Source organism: Thunnus maccoyii, chromosome 9 (assembly GCF_910596095.1).
Source record: "Thunnus maccoyii chromosome 9, fThuMac1.1, whole genome shotgun sequence".
In the NCBI taxonomy this organism is placed as follows: Eukaryota; Metazoa; Chordata; class Actinopteri; order Scombriformes; family Scombridae; genus Thunnus; species Thunnus maccoyii.
In genome coordinates, this window is record NC_056541.1 from 378,974 (window position 1) to 405,844 (window position 26,871).

The 26,871-nt window shown below is 45.6% G+C and overlaps 1 protein-coding gene across 2 annotated transcripts in view; it reads left to right on the forward strand.

Annotated features, from left to right (window-relative positions):
- The first annotated feature begins 3,147 nt into the window (after positions 1 to 3,147).
- dab2ipa (DAB2 interacting protein a) overlaps positions 3,148 to 26,871 on the forward strand; it is a 41,345-nt gene continuing 17,621 nt past the window's right edge. For both annotated transcript variants that reach the window (XM_042422418.1, XM_042422417.1), the window contains exons 1-4: positions 3,148 to 3,416; positions 4,979 to 5,085; positions 13,272 to 13,416; positions 16,691 to 16,863. In XM_042422418.1, the coding sequence (XP_042278352.1) occupies positions 3,315 to 3,416; positions 4,979 to 5,085; positions 13,272 to 13,416; positions 16,691 to 16,863 (527 nt within the window). In that variant the 5' untranslated portion in view covers positions 3,148 to 3,314. The remainder of the gene's footprint in view (positions 3,417 to 4,978; positions 5,086 to 13,271; positions 13,417 to 16,690; positions 16,864 to 26,871) is intronic.

The window sequence follows — 26,871 nt, forward strand, 5'->3', positions numbered from 1 at the left end:
CTGAGCACAGATAACAAAACAAAACTTTGTACTGAAGTTCTTTGATAAATGTATAAAAGCTGTAAACAGAACCGCGTTCCTGCACATGCTCAGTAGCGTCCGCCGTACACAGAACTACTGTCCAGAGACCGAAGACGTGATGCTGTTATTCGTCTTTGGAGCCGTTTCTAAACAAACTAACGTGACCAAACTCTTCATGATGAAGGATCATGTGACCCAGAACAGCCATGTGACTCACTGACGGGTTTTTAATCAGATATAAACACAACACTGGTGAGTAGATCAGTTCACTGTGTAATGATCACGTACCCTTTTATATAGGTCATGTAAATGACAAATAATCAATAATCATCAGACATAATTAATTATATTAAATAATAGGATTTAATTCACATTAAATCATCTTGGTTCACTGATTCAGTCTCATAGAATAAACTTAACTATCAATTTGGGACTCTGATTAATAATTAATTTAATAACTACAACCTAAATTAGCATATCAATAGTAAAGGTTGAAGGAGCAGATTAAACATTAAATATCAGCATGAATATTCAAAAGCATTGATTTAAAAAGGTAACAAAGGCAAAAACACAACATGTCGTCTTCACCTGCTGTGGTACAAAGATGTGAGAAAAAATTCCAAATAATTTTTTTAAATCAAAAATTTTAAAAATTAAATTAACTTTTAATTTGAAGTGATGAAAGAAAGAAAAAAATCAAATAGTGTTTAAATGAAATGGATTATAATAAATAGCAACACAATGATTTCAGTACAACAGGAAAAAGGATCCCAAGTTCACAGCATCATAATTCAACGTGTTGGTTATTTCGGGTTTTCATTTAATTAACACAAGTCTTAAAATGCTTCCCAAAATTCACATGTCAAATTCATTTAACCATATCAACCCCATGAGTGTTGTAGTTTATTGTGCTTCACAAATACCGCAGGAAGAGGTGTCCCGGAGGTCAGGAGGACGGGCGTTTTGGCTCCGCCTACTGAAATACACTCACTGCTCGCATAAGCAGAAGTCAGTGACTCTGAGGACCCTAAAGGGTTCATTTTAAACAGATAACGGCAGCTCTGCACTTTCTGCAGCACAGATACTCTCAAGACTAACAACAAGCACTGAAAACATTATTTCAGGGTGTCTCGCCCTCTTCTACACAGATTTAGCTCATGTTTTTGGTTTCAGACTGTTGCCAAGCAACCGGCTTCCCATTCAAAAGTATTTAACCTTTCACCGCTGCACGAGCAGCGCTAACAAGGAGACATCAGGGTTTTCTGAATCAGCCAACAATTTCCTGGAATGATTGCAGCAAAACTGAGCTGAATTCAGGGCTAAGCTAGCGGTTTGCATTTTAACGAGTGTACCAACGGTAACATGCATGCAAACAAAGTCGGAAACAATTGGTCTATCCGTGCTGGAACCTTGCAGCCACAGAGTTTGGCTGGCCGTCAATGGCTCATCAGCAGCCATTCAACAATTTGCACTAACTTGGTTCACAAGTTTAAACAATCCCACACAAGCATCACAACAACACAGCAGCAGAGCCAACGTGCACCATAACCAGCTGCCAATACATGTAGAAGGACAGCTAATTTAGCACCAATGGCTAACAAGTTAACATCCTAATGCTAATGGATAATGCTAGCAGTTAGCATCCAGCTAACATAAAGACAAGGCTTTCTTATAGCCATTATTTACCTATAAGCCAACATCGACTGAGCTTTAAATGAGTCTTCCTGGACTTCTCGTGGGGGATTTCTGGCACTTTTAAGCGATCGCTAGGTTAACGTTGTTTTGTTTATTTCTGTTGAGCAGCAGAGAGACGGCGGTATGTTAGGCCTCACACGGGGCACCATTAATATGTTGGGGTTCATCTCAATTTTTATTGTTTGATTAACCTCATCAGGGCATCACCTCCTTTTTAATGTTAGGAAGAAACATGTTTAATTGATCAGTCTCAAATTAATTGTAAGTTATTTTCTAAACATTGACCTGTGTCTGCTGGCGGCCCACCAGGCATGAAGAATAAAACTAAATATACATTAAACCTTCAACTTAATGCTTATCTCGTAATATTTAGACAAATCTGACATTCTTCACCGATATAACTATCAATCATTACATCATAGTAATGTTGTAGTGACGAAACGTTCAGACCACATGGCTTCAAATATACAAACATTCTGTATGACTCTTTGTCTAATTTAACTATCAAAGTATAATTTGTCTACTACTTAAACAATTTGAAAGAAGTTCATGAAACAACTCTTAGTCTTTAGTGTTAAAAAGACGTCACTCTACTAGTCAGCAGAGGGCGATGTTGTCACATGCTGAAAAATGTAATAAAACTGAATTTTAATATTTCATCCATAGACTATTGTACAGCTTTAACAACACGACATAATTAACATTATAATCAGACATTTAGTTCACATGAAATTCAGAGTTGACTGTGATGAGGGTTTACTTAGTGAACGATGGGTTCGATGGGTCTGGCGAGGGAGTTTTCTGTCCATGTTTATGTGGAGTTATCTGGTCTAAATGCTTTTAGTTCCATTGTTAATTTAATTATTTTGTCGACCAGCTTCGCTTTCCAAGAGTTTTGACACAGTGTTGGATTCCGGCCGGCGTCCTGTTGTCAGACCCCCACTGGGGGCCGAGAGGTCAGTTCGTGTGGGTCCTGCGTGAGACGCATGTTTGTCCCTGACATCAGAAAACAAGTCTGTCTTCTTTCTTAGGAATAAAAATATTAGTACAGAAAAATTTAAAAAAGCGAGCTGCCCTCCTGCGAGCGTCACCGCAGCTCTCTGTGAGGACAAAGAGATGACATCATGGGTCACATGACTTGGTGACCAATGGTGATTGGAGGAATGGGGTCGGTGGGCAGAGCTCAGGTGGAGGTGCAAGAAGCTGAGGACTCTGGGAAAATGAGTTTTGGCAAATTCATATGTAGAGTTCCAGTCGTACCTGTCGAAATATTACAACTTGTTTTTCTTGAAATATTATGACTTTTTACCAGATGTGTGTCTACGGAGCAGAGGAATAAGATCAATCAGGCTACCTGTTAGAAAATCACCAGAATGACCCTTCAATGTGTTTCTCAGCAGAGACACGGAGACGAGCTGATATTATTATTAATATAATAATAATGAGATAAATGTGTTTTATGATACTCTGAATCAGCATCAGACTGAAGCCACTGACTCTGGTCACCATGGTGACGCTGACACTACCAGTTACCATGGCTACAGCTGTGGAGACAACATTGCTGACTGCTGCCGAAAAAAACTACAGACACACCCACAATGCATTTCTGCCTCTGTGTTCCAGATGGTCAGGAGAGAGGACTGCGCCGGCAGAGCATGCCCAGTAGCTCCGCCCTGGACACGCCCACCACCAGGGTGACGGTGAGACACACACACACACACACACACACACACACACTGAGACACACACACACACACACACACACACACTGAGACACACACACACACACACACACACTGAGACACACACACACACACACACACACGCACACACACACACACACACACACACACACTGAGACACACACACACATACACACTAAGACACACACACACACACATACACACTGAGACACACACACACACACACACTGAGATACACACATACACACTGAGACACACACACACACACACACACACACACACACACACACACACACACACACACACACACTGAGACACACACACACTGAGACACACACACACACACACACACACACACACATTGAGACACACACACACACACACACACACTGAGACACACACACACACACACACACACACACACACACTGAGACACACACACACACACACACAAACACACACTGAGACACACACACACACACACACACTGAGACACACACACAAACACACACTCCCGCTCAGATCACTCTGCTGTTTCCATGGTGACAGGAGTTGAGCTGTAGCTCAGCTGACTGTCTCCACCTGCAGGTGAGAAAGTGACATCACCACAGTGTGACATCACCACAGTGTGACATCACCACAGTGTGACATCACCACAGTGTGACATCACAAGAGAAATAAACAAGCTTTTTATTTATTTTAACTTTATTTAAATAATATTTTTAATAAGTTAAAGAAGAAAAACGGAGCAGGCCAACAAGTAAACAACAAGTAAACAACAAGTAAACAAACACAAACAGACGCATTGGGAGCGAATGTCACATGATCTATCAGGCGTCTGCGGCGGACCAGCTGGTCGCCACGGCTACAGAAATGTTTCAGTAATAATCTACATGTGAGACGTCACCTTCATAACAAAGTTTTATTTGACCTTTGACCTCAGCAGCAGATCAGAAGCATTATGGGATGTTTTTGATTTTTTCATATTTCTTTATAAAATTATTTGTTAAATTAATCTGCCAATCACCTCCTCCTCTCCTCCTCTCTCCTCCTCTCTCCTCCTCTCTCCTCCTCTCTCCTCCTCCTCTCTCCTCTCCTCCTCCTCTCTCCTCTCCTCCTCTCTCCTCCTCTCTCCTCCTCTCTCCTCCTCCTCTCTCCTCTCTTCCTCCTCTCTCCTCCGCTCCTCCTCTCTCCTCTCTCGTCTCTCCTCTCTCCGCTCTCCTCCTCTCTCCTCTCTCTTCTCCCCTCTCTCCTCCTCCTCCTCTCTCCTCCTCCTCTCTCCTCCTCTCTCCTCTCCTCCTCCTCCTCTCTCCTCCTCCTCTCTCCTCCTCCTCTCTCCTCTCCTCCTCTCCTCCTCCTCTCTCCTCTCCTCCTCTCTCCTCCTCCTCTCTCCTCTCCTCCTCCTCTCTCCTCCTCCTCTCTCCTCTCCTCCTCCTCTCTCCTCCTCTCTCCTCCTCCTCTCTCCTCTCCTCCTCCTCTCTCCTCCTCCTCTCTCCTCTCTCCTCCTCTCTCCTCCTCCTCTCTCCTCCTCCTCTCTCCTCCTCTCTCCTCCTCCTCAGGGCTTCCTGTCCCGGAGGTTGAAGCAGTCTCTTCGTCGTACTCACTCTCAGCCTAAACTGTCTCGTCACAGCAGCATGAGGTCGGACCTGATCGCCGCTGACAGCAGGTAACAGGTCGACGCCGCGCTAATCATCCATCAAGTTACCCAGAATTCCAGTGGGCAGATCTGTTTCATTTTATTAGCCACAGAACTCCTGAAACGAGAACAAGTTCATGTCTCGTCCTGTTAAAACGTCCAAACCAGCAGCTGCTTGTGGTTTGGACCAATCGTGGCGTTTGGTGTGGCGGTAAATGACGTCATTCAGGTAGAAGATGCACAAATCTCACCTGCCAACAAACATGATGCCATAGACGAGCAAAACAATTCCCAGATGTTCCTAGATGTTCCCAGATGTTCCCAGATGTTCCTAGATGTTCCCAGATGTTCCTAGATGTTCCTAGATGTTCCCAGATGTTCCTAGATGTTCCTAGATGTTCCTAGATGTTCCTAGATGTTCCCAGATGTTCCTAGATGTTCCCAGATGTTCCCAGATGTTCCTAGATGTTCCTAGATGTTCCCAGATGTTCCTAGATGTTCCCAGATGTTCCTAGATGTTTCCAGATGTTCCTAGATGTTCCTAGATGTTCCTAGATGAGGTTTGGTTCAGTGACATCAACATATTGAACATTAGAGCTGAAATATTGTCGTCTCTGTGATGAGCAGGAAGCCAAACAGACGTTCTGTTCGTCAGTCTGTAGTTAGTTTGAGTGACAGCTGTCATCTCGTGGTCGCAGTAACTGTGAGGCGGAGCGCTGCTGCAGGTCAGGTGACGTATATATATATGTGACAGATTTCAGGCTTTAATCCAACAGTGAACTTTGTTTCCTGTTTCCAACTACGATCGTCCCCTAACCTTAACCCTGTAGTTATTATTGTAGCCATGACGACGAAGGTGGCCTAACTTTAAGGAAGTAGTAACTTTAACCCACCACATGTTTCTCTGACCTTAAAGTGATCATTTTAACCCAAACCATCATCTTTAAACCCAACCAGACCTGAACCACAGCGCTGCCACATCATCAAACATCATTATTGATTAACAGCGATGACGTCGTCCTGCTGATTACTGCTGATAGAGACCAGGTTAGAAAACGCTGCTATGTGTCGTTCTGGAGTCACGTGATCACAGATCTGGATTTAATGTGGAGGACGTGTTGCAAAAGATACAACATATAAAGATGGCGATAAGAAAACTGGTCAGCAGGGAAATCCAAGAGAACAACTTCAGCCTGTTGGACCAGAACTCTTCAGTTCTTACATCTTGCTGGTGTGATGTCATTTGCAGCCAGAGTCTGCGCAGTAGAGTCGGGAGGGCGGGGATGATGGCCCAGAGGACACGCCCCTTCAGCTTGACTGATGAATGAATGCAGGAGCCACGATGGAGGTAAACCAGTCAAAACCAGCCGCTAACCAGCAGCTACAGCTGGGAGTGAATCACACATGAAAACGTTCATCAGCGTTTTCCAGCAGAAACAGCTGCAGCCACTCGGCTCGTCTGACGCATCTGACGGAGGTCTGAGGGTATCTGAAGGAGGTCTGACACATCTGAAGGAGATCTGACACATCTGACAGAGGTCTGAGGGCATCTGAAGGAGGTCTGACACATCTGATGGAGGTCTGACACATCTGATGGAGGTCTGACACATCTGATGGAGGTCTGACACATCTGACAGAGGTCTGACACATTTGAAGGAAGTCTGACACATCTGATGGAGGTCTGACACATCTGATGGAGGTCTGACACATCTGATGGAGGTCTGACACATCTGATGGAGGTCTGACACATCTGACAGAGGTCTGACACATCTGAAGGAAGTCTGACACATCTGATGGAGGTCTGACACATCTGATGGAGGTCTGACACATCTGATGGAGGTCTGACACATCTGACAGAGGTCTGACACATCTGAAGGAAGTCTGACACATCTGACGGAGGTCTGAGGGCATCTGAGGGAGGTCTGACACATCTGATGGAGGTCTGACACATCTGATGGAGGTCTGACACATCTGAAGGAGGTCTGAGGGCATCTGACGGAGGTCTGACACATCTGAAGGAGGTCTGACACATCTGAAGGAGGTCTGAGGGCATCTGACGGAGGTCTGACACATCTGAAGGAGGTCTGACACATCTGACAGAGATCTGAGGGCATCTGACGGAGGTCTGACACATCTGAAGGAGGTCTGAGGGCATCTGACGGAGGTCTGACACATCTGAAGGAGGTCTGACACATCTGACAGAGATCTGAGGGCATCTGATGGAGGTCTGACACATCTGATGGAGGTCTGACACATCTGATGGAGGTCTGACACATCTGACGGAGGTCTGACACATCTGAAGGAGGTCTGACACATCTGACAGAGATCTGAGGGCATCTGATGGAGGTCTGACACATCTGATGGAGGTCTGACACATCTGATGGAGGTCTGACACATCTGACGGAGGTCTGACACATCTGACGGAGGTCTGACACATCTGAAGGAGGTCTGACACATCTGACAGAGATCTGAGGGCATCTGACGGAGGTCTGACACATCTGATGGAGGTCTGACACATCTGAAGGAGGTCTGACACATCTGACAGAGATCTGAGGGCATCTGATGGAGGTCTGACACATCTGATGGAGGTCTGACACATCTGACGGAGGTCTGACACATCTGACAGAGGTCTGAGGGCATCTGATGGAGGTCTGACACATCTGATGGAGGTCTGACACATCTGAAGGAGGTCTGACACATCTGACAGAGATCTGAGGGCATCTGATGGAGGTCTGACACATCTGACGGAGGTCTGACACATCTGATGGAGGTCTGACACATCTGACGGAGGTCTGACACATCTGACGGAGGTCTGAGGGCATCTGACGGAGGTCTGAGGGCATCTGATGGAGGTCTGAGGGCATCTGATGGAGGTCTGAGGGCATCTGATGGAGGTCTGACACATCTGATGGAGGTCTGACACATCTGATGGAGGTCTGACACATCTGATGGAGGTCTGACACATCTGAAGGAGGTCTGAGGGCATCTGACGGAGGTCTGACACATCTGAAGGAGGTCTGACACATCTGAAGGAGGTCTGAGGGCATCTGACAGAGGTCTGACACATCTGAAGGAGGTCTGACACATCTGACAGAGATCTGAGGGCATCTGACAGAGGTCTGACACATCTGAAGGAGGTCTGAGGGCATCTGACGGAGGTCTGACACATCTGAAGGAGGTCTGACACATCTGAAGGAGGTCTGACACATCTGACAGAGATCTGAGGGCATCTGATGGAGGTCTGACACATCTGATGGAGGTCTGACACATCTGATGGAGGTCTGACACATCTGAAGGAGGTCTGACACATCTGACGGAGGTCTGACACATCTGACAGAGATCTGAGGGCATCTGATGGAGGTCTGACACATCTGATGGAGGTCTGACACATCTGACGGAGGTCTGACACATCTGACAGAGATCTGAGGGCATCTGATGGAGGTCTGAGGGCATCTGAAGGAGGTTTGAGGGCATCTGTCAGTCACAACTGTCAATCATGACATCACACCCCCTTTTATATCATCAAATAACTAATTAAAAACAAACTTAACAAACACACGAGGATTAATATAAACTGAAAACCAGTGAAACCAGTTGCAACCTCGTGTCTCCAGTATATCGCAGTGGTTCCCAACCTTTCTGGCCTGTGAACCCTTAAAATAAAGCAAAGTCTCCTGGGACCCTCCTCACATGTTACAGATTATCGTCTTGATTCATCGGTTAAACGTTTCGTCCATAAAATGTCAGAAAATAGTGAAAAATATCCGTTAAAGTTCCCGACAGTCCAAAGTTTCACCTTCAGTCGTCTGGTTGTGTCCAACAGTCCAAAAATATTCAGTTTATCTTCATGTTCCACAAAGAAAAGCAATAAATTATCATGACTGTTATATCAATTATCAAAATAATTGCTGATTAATCTTTTTTGGATCAACTAATCGATTAATCGACTAACGTTGCAGCTCCAGAAAGAGAAATAAAGCAAAAATTAGAGGAAAGAAGAAGAAAATCACAATTTTGTCTCAAAAAATGTTTGTTTTTCTGTTTGTGATCCTGTCCAATCATCCACTTTGATTGATCCAGCGACTACGGCAGCACCATGTGGTCAAAAGTCATATTATAATGTGATATAATAAACATAATGAGTGTTCTCGCTTGGTTATCAAAGAAAATGCAACAATTACTGATAATTGTGACTCAAACATAGAAACTTAAACTTACTTTAAAAAACTTTTCACAGTTTAGTTCAGAGGGTTTGGGGGGTTTCGGGGGGTTTCAGAGGGTTTTGGAGGGGTTTCGGGAGGGTTTGGGGGGGGTTGGGCTGTGAGCTTGTTGTTTAATTGAAATACGATGTAACAGATTATTGTGTTTAAAGGCTGAGCAGAGAAACTGCACAGCGGTTGATGATACTCAGCTGTGGAGAGTCGTCACGCTGCAGCTGTTTACTGTTTACTCATGAACGCGTAGAAGGGGGCGGAGCCCTGGAGAAGTATGAATGGAACCACGTCAGCGGTCCGCCTACAAGTCTGCTGCTGTCCGCCGACATGAAGCATGAAGTGGCCTTTGGCCTGATCGCTGCCGTCCATTTCTCCAACTGTCTCTACACCAGATAGTCATGTGACCATGTAGAGAACACCGTTGGCTGATTGGTCGTGTCTTTCTTGGGGGCGGAGCATGAGCAGACTGCAAACAAACACAGAGAAGCTTGTCACGCCTGCATGTGGAATATTTTTTCATTTAATTCAATCGCAGCCTTTTGCAGTTATATAATTGCACAGGCTGCAGTTAGATTAATCATTCAGCACTACCAGCGACCCCTTGTGGGGGTCCCGACCCGCAGGTTGAGAACCACTGAGTTAAAAGAAATAAACTGAATAAACAGACTTGACTGATACACACAGAATATACAGAAACACATTCACTGTAATCCCTTTCTACCAAATACAGACCGGGTGGGGGGGGGGGATTAAAGAAAGATGGAGAGAGGGAGAGTAACCCTGACAGAGGGGGGGGAGGGGGGCCTCTCTGCAGGGGAGGGGCCACTGCTGACAGAGGGAGGGCGAGTCACATCAAGACAAACAGAGAGAGAGAGCTGGAGCCGAGTAGCATCAGTAGCATCGAGCTAACAGACAGACAGACAGATAGAGAGACAGACAGGTCCTCCAGGCTTCCCAACAGGATCAGCAGGTTTTCCATCTTTCTTCCTCTCTCCTCCTGTTCGCTGCTGAAGGAGAACATGGATCCATAACCACCACCTCCTCCTCCTCCTCCTCCTCCTCCTCCTCCTCCTCCTCCTCCTCAGCATTCACACAGGATGGTCGGTGAGTCCTCTGCACGCATTAACTGCCTTTGTCCTCTCTGAATGGATAAATGATCTGCAGTGTGTGTGTGTGTGTGCGTGCACGGGGGCATCTTCTACCTGATTTGCATGACCATGCATGCTGCTTTTTTGTATGTGTGTGTGTGTGTGTGTGTGTGTGTGTGTGTGTGTGTGTGTGTGTGTGTTAGCCTGAGTTCAGTCTAGCATACAGCTAGCCTGGTATGTTAGCATGTGGCTAAGCTAGATAGACACTGTTAGCCAACATGTTTAGCTAAACAAGGTTAATCACACACACACACACACACACACACACACACACACACACACATACACTGGAGCATTAGCTTGTAAGCTGCTAACATTAAGCAGCTCGTTAAGATGATGAGGAGAGATAACGAGCTAATGAGCTGCTCACCGTGTTTCTGACAGGCGGATCATCCTGTTCATGTCAGGAGGTGTGTGTGTGTGTGTGTGTTTTGGAGGTCAGAGGTCACTCAGTCTGTCAAGTGAATAACTGCTGTGATGTAGTTTATAAACTGGCTGCGTCGACCACACTGTTATGAGTGTGATTGGTTCAGTTGAAGGTGTGAAACATGTCAGAGTCTCTGTGGACCAAACAACCCGACTCCTGTGTGTTCCGGTGTGAATCAGTGGATGAGCTGGTAAACGTTCTGTCCTCTCATTGGTCAGATGTGTGCGGGGGGCGGGAGCAAGGACGTAAACACACAGTGTTTCCTCGACTACATCCGTGTGTGTTCAGACCAAACGCAAAGCAAATTTCTGCCTCGTGTTACATGATGAGTTTGAACGTGGGATCATTTGTGTTTATTCGCTGTAAGCTAGCTAACAACGGCAGGAAGCGACTGCGTGAGGGAGAGTTTCAGTCTGTGTTTGAGCTCTGAACTCAGCAGGAACTGCAGTCTCTCTGCTTTCTCTCCGTCAAAACATTTTCAATTCACGTCTTTGCATTGACTTTGTATGTAATCATGCAATTTGCTTCATGTTTGGTCTGAACATACCATTAGAAGTGCCCCCCCGCCCCCCGCCACTCCTGAAAGACACAAATAAAAACAAATATAACTTGCACAAGCAGGATAACAGGAGCCGTCGCACCGAAACCCGACGTCAATGTAGAGAAATACACTGATGCGAACAACGAATCCATGACCACCTCGGGCCGCAACAACGTCAGTAGTTTCAAGGCGCCTGAAGAAGCTCCACCGGCCAAATACAACGTACTTGGTTGTGTTAGTCCAGGTCAGATCGGATCTGGATTCTCTGGAGAATTCTCCGGCTAGCTGTTAGCAACATCTGCACCCAGCATACAGAGCTCACCTGGCTACAGGAGCCGTTTGCCTCAAACTGGTGGTCGGTCGGATCACGTTCCACAAACGAACAGCTCCAGAGTACGTTTGGGACCGAGACCACCTCCGCGAAACAGTCTCCGTGTGGTTGTTTTGGTCCAATTGCTGAGTTCAGATCTGCACAAACGAATCGTGCTATTGTGGCCTGTTCTTTAAACTTCTTCTAAACTTCTTCTAAACTTCCTTTAAACTGCTTCTTGGCTCAGATGTTAAACAGTTTGCGTCACATTAAACGCTGCCGGTTCTGATTTATTCTCACTTTAAACAAACAAAAAATGTTTCTTAGTCTAATGTGACGTCTAAGACTCAGTCCCCCCTTCCTCCTATCACAGCTGATCATCATCTGATTAATTACAACAAATCCTAAAATAACTGCTCAAAATATTTAGTTGACATTAATTCATAAGTCAAAGGAAATATTTATACAATCTTAATAAACGGGCAAATTGTGGCAGTACAATTTGCAACCAACACAAAAAATGTCTCTAACATTTCAGCCACTAATAAACAGCCAATATTCAAACATTTAATCATATATTCAATTATTTTCAACATAAAAACAGAGTCCATAGATAAACTTCATCTTTAGGTTTATAGTCCAGCAGCTCGTAGATCCGACATCAGAACTCTGGGTTGTTCTTTCCGTACGTCAGTGATGCACATCTGCAGAGTCTGGAGCAGATTAAACAGGTCGCTGTAGATCTGAGCAGCAGAGTCTGGAGACATCCTTTATACGCAGCCCTTATCTCTGGGACCGAGAGCGCACACAGACGGTAGAGAGACATCCTGAGTTTTTAGTCTGTAGTTTCAGTCAATCACCTACATTTCCCATAATGCACCTGTAGAGTCTTTTATCAAACTGACCCTGCGTGGAAAACGTCCTTCAAACCTCGCGCTGCTGTTTATGATGCAGACTGTTTGTATTTCTAAGCACATGACATCACTATGACATCATCAGGGTCCTCCAGGATCAGACAGACACCAAACATCACGATTGGTCCAAATCACAAGCGTCTGCTGATTTGGACGTTTCATGCAGAAAAGTTGCTGTAATTTAGCAAAATTGAAGCTCTCACATATACTTTGTGTTTATTTATGTTTTTTGGGTTTGCATTAATTATTGCGATGGCAGAATCGCAGTTTCCTGGAGGAAGTGATCAAGAAGACGACATATTTCATTCTTAGTGGAACCTGCAGCCTTGTTGTTGGTCAGATGGAGGTCAGATCACTTTCCCACCACAAACCAACCGAGACCAGGTCCTCTAAAGGGTCTCTGTGTGGTTGGTTTCCATGGAGGAAAACCAACCGGAGTCCAATTAAGCGGACGGAGCTCCACAGAGGAAAACATGCTGAGAGGCGCCGTTAGTGTTCAGAGTTTAGCTGCACAGCCTCGTTAGTTCCAGTCCGCATCCGTCCAACATCAGGAACCAGCTGATTCTGTCCACATGACCTGCCGGCCTTCATCACAGTCTTACCTGCATCACGCCTGCTAGTTGGTGTGAACGCTCCGCTCAGGTGCTGATCTGTTGTTTCAGGTGTGTGATGCGGCAGCTGCGTTGCGGTAGCCAGGAGTCGTTGCTAAGCGCCGGCTGTGTGTCGTCTCTGGAACTCAAGATGGACCAATCAGTGATCATCAAACCAGTTCACTCCTCTCTACTGGGGCAGGACTACTGCTTCGAGGTGACACACACACACACACACACACACACACACACACACACACACACACTCAATACAGTCTTACACACACACACACACACACACACACACACACACTCAATACAGTCTTACACACACACAACACAACAACCAACTCACAACCAACACACAACCGACACACAACCAACTCACAACCAAAACACAACCAAAACACAACCAACACACAACCAACTCACAACCAAAACACAACCAAAACACAACCAACTCACAACCAAAACACAACCAAAACACAACCAACACACAACCAACTCACAACCAAAACACAACCAAAACACAACCGACACACAACCAAAACACAACCAACACACAACCAACTCACAACCAAAACACAACCAACTCACAACCAACTCACAACCAAAACACAACCAACACACAACCAACTCACAACCAAAACACAACCAAAACACAACCGACACACAACCAACTCACAACCAAAACACAACCAAAACACAACCGACACACAACCAACTCACAACCAAAACACAACCAACACACAACCGCCACACAACCAACTCACAACCAACTCACAACCAAAACACAACCAAAACACAACCAACTCACAACCAAAACACAACCAAAACACAACCAACACACAACCAACTCACAACCAAAACACAACCAAAACACAACCAACTCACAACCAAAACACAACCAAAACACAACCAACACACAACCAACTCACAACCAAAACACAACCAAAACACAACCGACACACAACCAAAACACAACCAACACACAACCAACTCACAACCAAAACACAACCAACTCACAACCAACTCACAACCAAAACACAACCAACACACAACCAACTCACAACCAAAACACAACCAAAACACAACCGACACACAACCAACTCACAACCAAAACACAACCAACACACAACCGCCACACAACCAACTCACAACCAACTCACAACCAAAACACAACCAAAACACAACCAACATACAACCAAAACACAACCAAAACACAACCGAAACACAACCAAAACACAACCAAAACACAACCAAAACACAACCAACATACAACCAAAACACAACCAAAACACAACAGAAACACAACCAAAACACAACCAACACACAACCAAAACACAACCAAAACACAACCAACATACAACCAAAACACAACCAAAACACAACCGAAACACAACCAAAACACAACCAACACACAACCGAAACACAACCAACTCACAACCAACTCACAACCAAAACACAACCAAAACACAACCAACACACAACCAAAACACAACCAACACACAACCAAAACACAACCGACACACAACCGACACACAACCAACTCACAACCAACTCACAACCAAAACACAACCAAAACACAACCAACACACAACCGAAACACAACCGAAACACAACCGACACACAACCAAAACACAACCAAAACACAACCGACACACAACCAACACACAACCAAAACACAACCGACACACAACCAACACACAACCAAAACACAACCGACACACAACCAACACACAACCAAAACACAACCGACACACAACCAACACACAACCAAAACACAACCGACACACAACCAACACACAACCAAAACACAACCGACACACAACCAACACACAACCAAAACACAACCGACACACAACCAACTCACAACCAAAACACAACCAAAACACAACCAACACACAACCAAAAAACAACTGACACACGACCAAAACACAACCAAAACACAACCGACACACAACCGAAACACAACCAAAACACAACCAAAACACAACCAACACACAACCAAAAAACAACTGACACACAACCGACACACAACCAACACACAACCAAAACACAACCGACACACAACCAACTCACAACCAAAACACAACCAAAACACAACCAACACACAACCAAAAAACAACTGACACACGACCAAAACACAACCAAAACACAACCGACACACAACCAAAACACAACCAAAACACCACCAACACACAACCAAAAAACAACTGACACACGACCAAAACACAACCGAAACACAACCAAAACACAACCAACTCACAACCAAAACACAACCAAAACACAACCAAAACACAACCAACTCACAACCGACACACAACCAAAACACAACCGACACACAACCAAAACACAACCGACACACAACCGACACACAACCAAAACACAACCGACACACAACCGAAACACAACCGACACACAACCGATACACAACCGACACACAACCGAAACACAACCGACACACAACCAAAACACAACCAAAACACAACCAACACACAACCAAAACACAACCAACTCACAACCAAAACACAACCAACTCACAACCAAAACACAACCAACTCACAACCAAAACACAACCGACACACAACCGACACACAACCGACACACAACCAAAACACAACCAAAACACAACCAAAACACAACCGACACACAACCAAAACACAACCGACACACAACCGACACACAACCAACACAAAACCAAAACACAACCGACACACAACCAACTCACAACCAAAACACAACCAAAACACAACCAACACACAACCAAAAAACAACCGACACACGACCAAAACACAACCGACACACAACCGAAACACAACCGAAACACAACCAACACACAACCAACACACAACCAAAACACAACCGACACACAACCGATACACAACCAAAACACAACCAAAACACAACTGACACACGACCAAAACACAACCGACACACAACCGACACACAACCAAAACACAACCAACACAACCAAAAAACAACTGACACACGACCAAAACACAACCGAAACACAACCGACACACAACCAAAACACAACCAACACAACCAAAAAACAACTGACACACAACCGAAACACAACCGAAACACAACCGACACACAACCAAAACACAACCGACACACAACCGATACACAACCAAAACACAACCGAAACACAACCGAAACACAACCGAAACACAACCGACACACAACCGATACACAACCAAAACACAACCGAAACACAACCGAAACACAACCAACACAACCAAAAAACAACTGACACACGACCAAAACACAACCAACACACAACCAAAACACAACCAAAAAACAACTGACACACGACCAAAACACAACCGAAACACAACCGAAACACAACCGACACACAACCAAAACACAACCGACACACAACCAAAACACAACCAACACACAACCAAAACACAACCAACACAACCGACACACAACCAAAATACAATCAACATGCACGTTTTGACCTCTGACCCTTGGTCTCTTAGGTAACGACCTCGACAGGGACGAAATGCTTCTCGTGTCGCTCGGCAGCAGAGAGAGATAAGTGGATGGAGAACCTGCGGAGAGCCGTTCACCCCAACAAGGACAACAGTCGGCGGCTGGAGAACATCCTCACAGTCTGGGTGATCGAAGCCAAGGACCTGCCCGCCAAGAAACGGTACGCTACACCCGCAGCTACACGCACAGGTAGAGGTGATACACCCGCAGGTAGAGGTGATACACCTGCAGGTAGAGGTGATACACCTGCAGGTAGAGGTGATACACCCGCAGGTAGAGGTGATACACCTGCAAGTAGAGGTGATACACCTGCAGGTAGAGGTGATACACCTGCAGGTAGAGGCGATACACCCGCAGGTAGAGGTGATACACCCGCAGGTAGAGGCGATACACCAGCAGGTAGAGGTGATACACCCGCAGGTAGAGGCGATACACCAGCAGGTAGAGGTGATACACCAGCAGGTAGAGGCGATACACCCGCAGGTAGAGGCGATACACCCGCAGGTAGAGGCGATACACCAGCAGGTAGAGGTGATACACCAGCAGGTAGAGGCGATACACCTGCAGGTAGAGGTGATACACCTGCAGGTAGAGGTGATACACCAGCAGGTAGAGGTGATACACCTGCAGGTAGAGGTGATACACCCGCAGGTAGAGGCGATACACCTGCAGGTAGAGGCGATACACCAGCAGGTAGAGGCGATACACCCGCAGGTAGAGGCGATACACCAGCAGGTAGAGGTGATACACCTGCAGGTAGAGGTGATACACCAGCAGGTAGAGGTGATACACCCGCAGGTAGAGGCGATACACCAGCAGGTAGAGGTGATACACCCGCAGGTAGAGGCGATACACCAGCAGGTAGAGGTGATACACCTGCAGGTAGAGGTGATACACCAGCAGGTAGAGGTGATACACCCGCAGGTAGAGGTGATACACCCGCAGGTAGAGGCGATACACCCGCAGGTAGAGGTGATACACCCGCAGGTAGAGGTGATACACCTGCAGGTAGAGGTGATACACCCGCAGGTAGAGGTGATACACCCGCAGGTAGAGGCGATACACCCGCAGGTAGAGGTGATACACCCGCAGGTAGAGGTGATACACCCGCAGGTAGAGGTGATACACCCGCAGGTAGAGGCGATACACCCGCAGGTAGAGGCGATACACCCGCAGGTAGAGGCGATACACCTGCAGGTAGAGGTGATACACCCGCAGTTAGAGGCGATACACCTGCAGGTAGAGGCGATACACCCGCAGGTAGAGGCGATACACCTGCAGGTAGAGGTGATACACCCGCAGTTAGAGGCGATACACCCGCAGGTAGAGGCGATACACCTGCAGGTAGAGGCGATACACCCGCAGTTAGAGGCGATACACCCGCAGGTAGAGGCGATACACCCGCAGGTAGAGGCGATACACCTGCAGTTAGAGGCGATACACCCGCAGGTAGAGGTGATACACCCGCAGGTAGAGGCGATACACCTGCAGGTAGAGGTGATACACCCGCAGGTAGAGGCGATACACCTGCAGGTAGAGGCGATACACCCGCAGGTAGAGGCGATACACCTGCAGGTAGAGGCGATACACCCGCAGGTAGAGGTGATACACCAGCAGGTAGAGGTGATACACCTGCAGGTAGAGGCGATACACCCGCAGGTAGAGGCGATACACCTGCAGGTAGAGGTGATACACCCGCAGGTAGAGGCGATACACCAGCAGGTAGAGGCGATACACCCGCAGGTAGAGGTGATACACCAGCAGGTAGAGGTGATACACCTGCAGGTAGAGGCGATACACCCGCAGGTAGAGGCGATACACCTGCAGGTAGAGGTGATACACCAGCAGGTAGAGGTGATACACCAGCAGGTAGAGGTGATACACCTGCAGGTAGAGGTGATACACCCGCAGGTAGAGGTGATACACCTGCAGGTAGAGGTGATACACCCGCAGGTAGAGGCGATACACCCGCAGGTAGAGGCGATACACCTGCAGGTAGAGGTGATACACCCGCAGTTAGAGGCGATACACCCGCAGGTAGAGGTGATACACCTGCAGGTAGAGGTGATACACCAGCAGGTAGAGGTGATACACCTGCAGGTAGAGGCGATACACCAGCAGGTAGAGGCGATACACCTGCAGGTAGAGGCGATACACCTGCAGGTAGAGATCCCCGCTGGGTCCTTGCTGGGTCTTCGGCTGTAGTAAGACCCTCCCTCAATGATGTAGTGATGCAGCCCCGACTCATAACGCCCATAAACACCGTGTGAGGAAACCAGCTGCTTCTATCCGTGAGGAGGGGCAGTGATTGTGTCTCGGTGAGCCTGAAACCAGCTGTTCTTACCATATTTGATGTGTATGAGGGAGAGTCTTCCCACACAGAGCTTTTACTAAAGCGCTTATTATCATAAGGTCATGAAAATATTATGCTGAAACTTTTTGTTTCATTTAACATAAAACAGAGGTTGAGCAAACTCAGCGAGTGAGTGAGAACAGTTATTCAACAGAGCTGCGTGAAAAATGAAAGTAATACAGGTGGGAAATGAATGATATACAGTAACAAATAACTGTGTGGGCGATGGTGTGTGTTGCACTCATCTGTGCAGCTGATCTGCTGTTAACGAGGCAGAGAGGAGCCTACATGCTGGTACTGCAGCACACCCGCACAAACTGACACCATGTTCTTCATATGTGTTTACCCTCAGTGAAATTGTCTTATTTCATAAATGTCGTGTAATAGTGAAATTATGATGCATGAAGAAGCATGATATGCTGTTTATGGATGAAGCCACAGTAGCTCTGGAGCATTATGCCAAACTCCATGTGTGAGCGCTGCAGGTCCTGCGGGCATCTTTGAGGGAACCATTCATCAGGGGATGTCTCGGGTCAGATCATTGCTTCTTCCACGACAATGATCCAAAGCACGACGCTGCTGCAGCTTGCATAGTGACGGAGGGAATCAACTGGGTGAAAACTCCACCAGTCACTGCATTTGAATCCTATCAAGCTTGTTTGGCACTCGATGAAAGGCTTCATCTGAAAGGAGGCTAAGCCAGACACAAAACAGGAGCTTGTCGTAGCCACAGAGGGAGACGAGACTGACCCAAGATTTCTGTAATAGAGTTATTACAGGCTCATCAAAAGTATGGAGACTGGTTGTGCAGAACAAAGGAGAGCATAGTGGAAAATCATATTTCCAACAATTCACACACAAATTCACAGTATGTGCCTTCTAAATAACAGTGTGCCATTGTATGTTGTCATTTTTATTGTTTCTAGTTTCATCTGGTATAAAATAAACACAATACTTTAAAAAAACATCAAAAACAATACTCATAATGGCAAATCTCTATGTTTAAGAGTAGGCTTAAAACTTTCCTTTTTGATAAAGCTTATAGTTAGGGCCGACCAGGCTCGCCTTGGATCAGCCCTTAGTTATGCTGCTATAGGCCTAGACTGCTGGGGGACTTCCCATGATGCACTGGGCTCCTCTCTCCTCCTCTCCATCTGTATGCATTCATTTACCGTTAATGCATGTCACTAACTTTGCTTCTTCCACAGAGTTTTTGTGTTTTCTCATCTCACAGGAAACCTTTGACTGCTGTCCAGCATGACGCCGCTGCTATCATTATTATTATTATTGTTGTTGTTGTTGTTATTGTTGTTGTTGTTGTTGTTGTTGTTATTATTGTTGTTGTTGTTGTTGTTGTTGTTGTTGTTGTTATTATTATTATTATTATTGTTATTATTATTGTTATTGTTATGATCATTATTATTAGTCAGCTGTGGCTCAGGAGGTAGAGCGGGTCGTCCACCAATCGGAAGATCAGCAGTTCGATTCCCGGCTCCTCCAGTCCGCATGTTGAAGTGTCCTTGGGCAAGATACTGAACCCCAAATTGCTCCTGATGGCTGCACCATCAGTGTATGAATATGTGTGTATGGTTAGTTCCCTCTGATAGGCAGGTTGGGACCTTGCATGGTAGCCCCTGTACCCCCCCTAAATTCTTTGGGAAGTGAGTCTAAAATGATGCACAAGACATGCATAAATGCACATATTTCGATTTGATAGAATGGTGTAACCATAAAAATATAGAGTAGGCCTATGAAGAGCGACAGTGCTTCTGCCAGTTCCAGGCTGATATACAATAAGAAGTAACTTTATCTGCTATTAACAAGGCATCTACATAAAGTAGGCTACTTTTGTCCAATTTACAAGAAGACCCTAACTCAACAACTGACAAAACTGTCTAGTGACTTCCTCCACAGAAGACAAAGGTGGTGGTTTGAGTAAGAATATGACAAGACACACTTCTGTGGAGGTTTCCTGTGATGAAACTATAACGTGTCTAGGATTCCCTTTGTCGCTTGTTCCCTTCTGTTGTGTTATGTCCTGCATTTTATTCAGCCAAGCCAAACAGGATGATGAGCAACATGGCAGCGTGCACAGACGCAGTGGCTCCTTTAGGTCCAGAAAAAGGTGCAAATATATGTTAAAATGTTTGTTCTGAGCGATTAACGTTAAGGTACGATTGTGATACCTTGTTAACTATAAAGTGCAATCTTAAAAACAAAAGGACTGTGAAAGGCTACGAGCTTTTAACTACAGAAGAGGAGTTTCACAGTGTCGGGCTGCTGCAGAAACAGCTGCCTGATGGAGTCATGCAAGGAAAAACGCACATGAAGCGGTGCGTAGAAAACAGCAGTGAGGAAAGACGGCTGGTATCTGCATGAGGCTAAAATCTTACACGCCAATGTCTGTTCCTTGGAGAATAAATTAGATTATTTATGGCTGCAACTACACACATAGCAAGAAGTGAGCTACTGCTGTGTTTTTGTCAACAGTATCTCTGACATAGCATAGCTAACATCCTTCCATGCAGACAGAGATGCAGTCTGTAACTGGGTCCGTACAGATCCCTGGCAGACCCCCTGAGGTGGAGGACTGTGTGTTTACAACAACAATATGTGGTGTAATAATACTGAGACTGTTGCAACTCACTGTTCACAACTAGTGGAACTTTTAATGAAATGTCGGCCAGCAGAGGGAATTTACTGCCACTGGCACCCTCCCAGTGCCTGCTCTGAGGAGGTGCTGTGGGAGCTTCAGCCTTCCCACGCAGACACTTTTCTTGTGGTTGTTGGGATTTCAACCATGCAAACTTTTAAACTGTGCTACCTAAATTCCACCAGCATGTCCACTTTCCAGCCAGAGGGGCTAACATATTGGACTTGGTGTATGATCTTCACATTGATGGTGAGGAGTAAACGGAATCTGTGACCAGTTACATAGAGAAGTGCATCAGGGACGTCACAGTCGTCAAATCCATCACTACTCGGGCCAATCAGAAGCTGTGGATGACAGCAGAGGTTTAGAAAAGGTTGAAAATCAGAGATGCTGCCTTCAGATCAGAGGACAAAGCAGCTGTCAGGTTGGCAAGAACTGACTTCTCTCGAGCCATCAAGAAGGCAAAACTGGCCTACAGACAGAACATTGAAGGCCATTGAGGGCATGTGAGGGCATCCAGGCTATAACTGACTATAAAATCACACCACCAGCAGATGTCCTCCCTTCCTGACAGCTCAATGACTTCTACACCTGGTTTGAAGCATTGAATCACACGTCAGAGAGGAAAACCGTCCCCCTGTCGAGGAGCAGGAACTCAGTCTGAGCATAGCTGATGTGAGGAAGACCCCAAGCAGAGTCAATCCACACAAAGCTGCAGGACCTGATAACATATCTGGTTGGATGCTAAAAGACTGTGCTGCCCAGCTAGCAGGTGTCTTCACAGACAACATCTCTCTGAAGCGTCCTGTTGTTCCTACAAGATTTAAGGCTGCCGCCATCATCATGGTGCCCAAGAAATCAACTGTATCCTGCCTCAACGACTACCGGCCAGTTTCACTGACTCAACTGGTCCACAGATGACACCATCTCACCCGCCTTACACACCATCTTATCCCACCTGGACAAAAATGAAAAATGGACTGTACTTGTATAGCACCTTTCTAGTCTTTCGCCCACTCAAAGCACTTTTTACACTACGAGTCACATTCACACACATTCATACACTAAATGGGTACAGGGCCTACCATGCAAGGTCCCAACCTGCCTATCAGAGGGAACTAACCATACACACATATTCATACACTGATGGTGCAGCCATCAGGAGCAATTTGGGGTTCAGTATCTTGCCCAAGGACACTTCAACATGCGGACTGGAGGAGCCGGGAATCGAACTGCTGATCTTCCGATTGGTGAACAACTCGCTCTACCTCTTTAGCCACAGCCGCCCCAAAAGGAACAATTATGCCAGGATACTGTTCGTTGATTTTAGTTCAGCTTTTAACACCATCATCCCACAGCAGCTAATAGAGAAGCTCTCTCTGCTCGGCCAAAACACCTTTGTAACTGGATTTTATATTTCCTGTCAGAAAGACCACAGACAGTCTGTGTCGGCAGCAAGACTTCACGTACCATCACACTGAACACGGCGCCCCTCAGGGCTGCATGCTTTGTCCGCTGCTCTTCATTCGGCTGACGCGTGACTGTTCTGCCAAATCCAGCACAAACCAGTTCATCAAGTTTGTGGATGATACTACAACAGTGGGACTCATCAGTAATGACGACAAAATGACTTACAGAGTAGAGGTGAAACAGCTAGTGAGCTGGTGTAAGGACAATAACCAGTCTCTTAGTGTCAACAAGACTAAAGAGACCATCATGGACTTTAGAAAGACAAAGGCTGACCGTCCCCCACAACCCGCCCCGCTGTATATCAGCGGTTCCACCGTGAAGAGGGTCAGCAGCACAAAATTCCTTGGTGTCCATATCACTGAGGATCTCTACTGGATCGTCAGGAGGATCCAGTCTCATAACCTTAAGTTCTTTTTAAAGCAGTGACCAACAGTCATCAACTTCTTAGGATTAATGAAGACATTTATTAATAGCTAAATGTCTTTAGGATACATGATAAAGTATAATACAATAAAGAAAAGAAAAAGGAAAGAATAATAAGGCCTTTAAATGATAATAGAAATAAAATAAAGAACATTGTTTAGAAGTAGTGGCTTGAAGTGTGTGACTCCAGTCTAACATATTGCAACAGGGAATGCGAGGGGAAAGCTAACCCAGCTTCTCGAAAGAAATTATCTTTCAATCAATCAATCAAAAGTCATCTCCGTGTACTTTTCACATAGAGCAGGTCAAGACTCTTAAATTTACAGAGATCCAACAATTCCCCCATGAGCAGCACTTGGCGACAGCGGTAAGGAAAAACTCCCCTTTAATGGGTAGAAACCTCAAGCAGAACCCGGCTCTTGGTGGGCGGCCATCTGCTTTTACCGGTTGGGTTGAGAGAGAGAAAGAAAGAGGGAAAGGGGGAGGGGGGACAGAATAACAACAATTGTAACAACAACGACAACAGCAGCAGCAACAGCAACAGTCAGGGAAGGATGCCATCAGGACTGTGAAGGACCGCGAAGGTTCGGCCCAGAACCCAGGGTTTCCTGCGAGATGAGAAAGCGCAAAAAAACTCCGGGGAAGAAGCAAAGTTATTGACATGCATTGATGTTACATGAATGCATACAGATGGAGAGGAGGAGGAGGAGAGAGGAGCTCAGTGCATCATGGGAAGTCCCCCAGCAGTCTAGGCCTATAGCAGCATAACTAAGGGCTGATCCAAGGCGAGCCTGGTCGGCCCTAACTATAAGCTTTATCAAAAAGGAAAGTTTTAAGCCTACTCTTAAACATAGAGAGGGTGTCTGCACCCCGGACCCAATCTGGAAGATGGTCCACAAGACGTTAACGTTGTTTAGCGTCAACCCCTGATCACAAAGTCATGTTATGCCTTACTGTTGACAAGTTTCATTGTAGTTGGTGTTGTTGAGCTGTAGTTAGCTGCAGTGTTGAGCGGTGCAGCCCAGCTTGGGCCGTGTTGTAGATGCAGTGGTGACGAATCACCGGTGAAGCTGGTCAGCCTTGTCAGACTGCGCTGTGAAAGAGTCTTTCTGTCGGATTATCTCCCAGTTTGGCCACATTGCTGCCAGCAAGCAGCCAGATATCTGCTTCAAGCATTGCTGTCTTGTTCAGAGCGATGTGCCAGTTTGAGTTGAGGGTTCAGGCTTTCGCTGGCCTCGTGTAATCTTAGTTTAATGCCAAATAAAGTTTAATCTGACTACACTCTCTTTAAACATTATATTGTTACATTTCTATTACTTCAGAAACTTCATTCATTCAATACAACTACTTATTTAATTTACTCTATTTTTTTGTTTTATCCCATGAAATTAAAGAAAAGGCAGCAGTGCTGCAGCGGAGCATCCAGACCTGTTTCACTGTCACTGTTAATTAAGGCTGTCATGACACCATCATTTTAAACTTTGATACAATACTAATAGTAAAAGAAAAATACTCAATACCTCTTTCAATACAACAGCACAAAGAAAAAAAAAGTCCTTGGCACACAAACTAGGATCATTTTTTGTTTTTATTAAACTTACCAGAGTTAGCACCATGTGACCCAGCAGTGACGTGGTGGAGAGAACAGGACCAGTCAATCTTCTTCCTTGTTGTTGCATCTGTGCAGCCTTTGGTTGAGATTCTGATTGTAGATATGTTTTTTTTAATAGCTTCAGTACTTTCAATACGAGCAAATATATAATTAACACAGATCATATTGTTTCAAACACGGGGTATTAAAACAGTATCTTTACTTTTCACAACTTTACTGAAAAAAAAACAATTCAATGTGATCCTTACTAAATAAATAGTAATAAAATACTGGTAGTTGTGAATATATTTATCATAATAATATTGCTGAATTTTGGGGTGTGTCTAAGATGATGGACTGAACCTCAAAGTCATTAAGCTGTAATGTGAGGGTAAGTTCAGGGTTTAAATATTACCAGCAACTACTGTAAGTCTGGGAAACATACTGCAGTGTACTGTGGGTCGTCACTTATCGGGCCCTACTTTAACAATCCAAGTGCATTTAGGGTTTGTCCACATTTTGCTAGTTTAACGGTGGAAAAAATGGTCGCAGCACCAGGTGCATGGTTCAAAAGGGTTGCACTTAGTCTCTTAATTAATCATAAGTGTGTTGCGGGCGTAAGATGCAATAAACCAATCAGAGTGTCATCTTCCATTCCCTTTAAAAGCCAGGTGCGCTTGCACCTTGGCGGATTGCTATTATAAAGGCACATTTGCCAAGTAGTGAGAACGAACTCTTCTCTGCAGAGGAAACAGATCTGCTCGTGCACAAAGTGAAAGCACACTATCCATAACGAGCACACTGGCCTCTGCCGCTCCTGAACCCTCCCGTTGCTTAAACCAGCAAAGACACTTGCGTCACGCTTGGCGCCGCTTTGTGCCAGTGGTAAGCTAGGGCCCCTTGGTTTATGTGTGAATGTGTTTTTGTGAAGAAAGCGCCATCTCATGGTGACACCACGCAACTGAATGAATTCATATTGACGTGTTATTAACTACCAAGCATCAGCACTGCTCTGTTATGAGGGCTGGGCACCAGGTTAGCTATCGCTCAGCGTGCGAGATGCTGTATGACAGGCGGGATCCTCTGGAGCCACCAGACCGGACCAGATCGGGGGATCCGCCGAACATTTAATATATCTGCAATGAAGTGTAAAACAAGAAGGGCCTATCCTCATGAAAAAAAGAGAAAACGTGAACATAGTGCGGTTGTGGCGGTTGTTTGCCTTCCACCGCGTGGCGTTGGCGTGTCTATATTGCGGTATTGCAATATTGCGGTTATTGTGACATTCTTCGAGCTATGTAGTGACTGTAGTATTTGTACTTCAGGTACTTCTGCGAGCTGTGTAGTGACTGTAGTATTTGTACTTCAGGTACTTCTTCGAGCTATGTAGTGACTGTAGTATTTGTACTACAGGTACTTCTGCGAGCTATGTAGTGACTGTAGTATTTGTACTTCAGGTACTTCTGCGAGCTATGTAGTGACTGTAGTATTTGTACTTCAGGTACTTCTTCGAGCTATGTAGTGACTGTAGTATTTGTACTTCAGGTACTTCTGCGAGCTGTGTAGTGACTGTAGTATTTGTACTTCAGGTACTTCTGCGAGCTGTGTAGTGACTGTAGTATTTGTACTTCAGGTACTTCTGCGAGCTGTGTAGTGACTGTAGTATTTGTACTTCAGG